At 41.7% G+C, this 3,791-nt stretch overlaps 1 protein-coding gene across 1 annotated transcript; it reads left to right on the top strand.

Moving 5' to 3' along the window:
- Nucleotides 1–877: 877 nt before the first annotated feature.
- Nucleotides 878–3,586, top strand: LOC139433334 (zinc finger protein ZFP2-like). The gene has a single exon (XM_071202300.1). The coding sequence runs from the start codon at nt 1,224–1,226 to the stop codon at nt 2,922–2,924; it is 1,701 nt and encodes a 566-aa protein (XP_071058401.1). The 5' UTR covers nt 878–1,223; the 3' UTR covers nt 2,925–3,586.
- The last annotated feature ends 205 nt before the right edge of the window (nt 3,587–3,791 follow it).

The following is a 3,791-nucleotide window of genomic DNA, read 5'->3' as shown; positions in this document are numbered from 1 at the left end:
ATTTAACAGTTAATAACTGGAGGTATTATCACCTCAGCAACGATGTCTGCATGCTTTTTCACGCCGTCAGAATTTGACATGTGAAATATTGCAGTGGCTTCAAATCCCTGTTTGATATGATACTGTATGTTGTCATGCCACACCTGACAGATGGTGTGCTTGCTATGTATTGATCTGTGTTTGAGCTCTTTCCAAACACTTCCAAACATTCTATATTTCTCTGGAAATAGATATTCACTTTGTAATGCAGCCAGGTATCTCCAGCGTGTTCCACCACTTCATTAGACAACAGGTAAACTTCAGGATGTGTTTACAGGACAAAGCCAACTGCTACAGCTCCTGTTTCCAGACCTGCAGCCCCCTGATTGGTGCACCTCTGAAAGCTTATCATTACATTACATGTTACGTGTTAGACGCTTTTATCCAAAGCGACTTGCATGTTATGTTTGTTTACCTCTTAATGTTTCATTAACCGTACAGTGTACTGTTTTAATGCAGATATTATGTTTTTTTAGTATTACTTCAGTACAGGGAATATATCGCAGTCATTTAGATTGGATTTGTCACATTTTAGTTTAAGGGATTGTTTTCATATTAATGTGTTTAAACCTTACAAACTTAACACATTTGAATATAATTAACATTCTCTGGATGCACTGAAAATGTCAACAAGTTTTTCTGTGGGATTATTTATCAAACACTTTTTATATTAAGGGTTACGGTCTGGTTAAATGTGTCCTGTTTTATTTTTAAATAAACCGCATAAAGAGCCTTACCAACGTGAGCTCCCTTCTGATTGGACGATCGTCGATACGCTCGTTGATGGCCAATCAGAGAGCAGCTGGTGGATATAAATAGCCGCTGTGGCGAGCAGAGAGCCACAGTTCGTTGGAAACCCGAGAAATCATATATCAGGAAGAGGCAAGACCGGAGCTCACACATAACTCGAGCCCTGCATGCTGCGTCTCGTCGCTTCGGTTCTCTCTCTGTGTTCCTGAGAAAGTGTGTGTGAGCTCCAGCTCTACTGATCCATCATCTGTGTGTCTGGATAAACCTCCGAATGGACTCTGTGCTCTTTTTTCTGGAGCGTTTACCTCGGACTATAGGAGCTAGCTTAGCATGCTAGCTGGAAACACGTGAGCAACACTAGTCAGATTGAGAGTTTGACGGAGAGAGAAACGGTGTGTTTAACGGAGTCTGCAGGAAAAGGTGATCTAGGAAACATGAGTAAAGTCCAGATGCTGCTGTCGTTGAAGAAGCAGCGAGTCACTGCTGCTAATGAAGAGATATTTGCTCTGTTTGAACAAACAATAGCAGAGCTCGAGGAGGAGCTGTCTCTTTCCAAAGAGGAGAACGAGAGACTCCAGAAACTACTGGACGCTGTTTTACAGCCTCAGCTTCGGATACACAGAGCAGATGTCCAGCAGCTGGTGGTGGTTAAAGAAGAGCCTCCCCCTGACCAGCAGGAGGGGAGCACCAGTCTGGACCAGGAGGACCCAGAGCCCCCCCCATACATTAAGCAGGAAAAGGAGCTGGAGGAGGCTGATATCACCAAGTCCACTTTCACTCCTGACCCTGTGAAGAGTGAAGATGATGAAGAGAAACCTCAGTGCTCTCAGCCTCATCAAAGACAAACTGATCACATGGAAACAGAAGCTGATGGAGAGGACTGTGGAGGACCAGAACCAGCCAGGAAATCCGATCCAGAGAGCAGTTTACAACCAACGACTGAGGACCACACTGGAGACTCTTCTGAAGACACTGAAGACTCTTCTGAACCTGACACTGAAGACAGTGCTGATTGGAAGGAGCCCAGAGAACCTGCCTCAGGCTCAAGCCCACTGAAACATAGACAAGAATCTGTCAGTGATCCCCGACGTAGTGCTGGAGAGAAACCATTCAGCTGCTCAGTCTGTCAGAAAGCTTTTAGAGATAGAAAATATCTAGATCAACACATGAGTGTCCACACGGGAGAGAAAGCATTCAAATGCTCAGTTTGTAAGAAAGCTTTTTCACAGAGTGGACATTTAAAGACACACATGAGAGTCCACACAGGAGAGAAAGCATTCAAATGCTCAGTTTGTAAGAAAGCTTTTTCACAGAGTGGACATTTAAAGACACACATGAGAGTCCACACAGGAGAGAAAGCATTCAAATGCTCAGTTTGTAAGAAAGCTTTTTCACATAGGGGAAATTTAAAGAAACACATGAGAGTCCACACAGGAGAGAGATCACTCAGCTGCTCAGTCTGTAAGAAAGCTTTTTCACAGAGTGGATATTTAAAGACACACATGAGAGTCCACACAGGAGATAAACCATTCAAATGCTCAATTTGTAAGAAAGCTTTTTCACAGAGTGGAAGTTTAAAGAAACACATGAGAGTCCACACAGGAGACGGAGCACACAGCTGCTCAATTTGTAAGAAAGCTTTTTCACATAGTGGAAGTTTAAAGAAACACATGAGAGTCCACACAGGAGAGAGATCACTCAGCTGCTCAGTCTGTAAGAAAGCTTTTTCACGGAGTGGACATTTAAAGAACCACATGAGAGTCCACACAGGAGATAAACCATTCAAATGCTCAGTTTGTAAGAAAGCTTTTTCACAGAGTGGATATTTAAAGACACACAAGAGAGTCCACACAAGAGAGAAACCATTCAAATGCTCAGTCTGTAAGAAATCTTTTTCACACAGTGGAAGTTTAAAGAAACACATGAGAGTCCACACAAGAGAGGAAATATACAGCTGCAATGTTTGTGACAAAAGATTTAAATGGCGTGGTGTTTTCAAAAGGCACAAGTGTGTTGGTCGTCAGTCCTCACGGCTTAATGACATTCAAACTGAGGATAACGGAGAGGCAGAGCCTCCAGTCAGCAGCTCAGCTGAACACATGGAAACAGAAGCCGATGGAGAGGACAATGAATAAGTCTTATGACAGTTCACACCTGAGAGAAAACTGTCTGGGCAATATGTTTCATGTTTTTGTCATTCTGATGTATACGTTAACCACTGACTGTTGATGAACCACTGCTCATTTAAGGTGGACTGACCTTTACAATGGACCAGCTAGTCTTAGCGTCTTAATGCAAACGTTTTGTAAAATGACGCGAGACCAACAACGTGCTGTTGGGCTGTGTGCTCTCTGCAGGACGGTGTCTTTACTCAAAGGTTGTTTATGGTATGAGAGCTTCACTCTGCTTTTGTTGTCCAAACGAAGCCAACAGAGCGATACGTCTTCTTTCCAGCAGATGGCATACATGTTACATCATCCAGTTCAACTGTCATCCACATAGCAATGATTCAAAACAGCAATGTGTGAGACATGGCTAGTAATTGACTCACAATCTCAACAGAATGTGAAGAGGTTACAGTCTTGCGGTTATGTCCAAGATGTTGTTTTTTGTTGTTGTAAGAGATAATAGGGATTGATGCAGACAATAACCAGAAGATAGTCTGGATAGAGCCTTCAAAGAACCAGAAAGCGTTTTGAAGATTATTAGGGATATAGAAATATTACAAATTATTATGCTTTGTCAACATCTACAAATGTAAAAGTTCTAATTTATTAATAAATCATATTTGTTATAATTATGTATTTTTCAATTTGTTCATCACCTTAGTATTGAAGCAAAGGTGGAGCTATTTTTAATAGCAGTATTGGCTATGCTGCTTGGTAGTTTATTTTTTTGTTGGAATACGAAATAATTCACGAGTAGATTTTATTTTGTATAAACATCTGTAAAATAAAATTGTGCCATTAAAAAGAAAAGGAAGACCGGATGAAAGGCCCGAG

Source organism: Pseudochaenichthys georgianus, unplaced genomic scaffold (genome assembly GCF_902827115.2).
Source record: "Pseudochaenichthys georgianus unplaced genomic scaffold, fPseGeo1.2 scaffold_2078_arrow_ctg1, whole genome shotgun sequence".
Lineage (NCBI taxonomy): Eukaryota > Metazoa > Chordata > Actinopteri > Perciformes > Channichthyidae > Pseudochaenichthys > Pseudochaenichthys georgianus.
The sequence above is the reverse complement of the archived record's forward strand: the minus strand, read 5'-3'. Positions and strand labels throughout refer to the sequence as shown.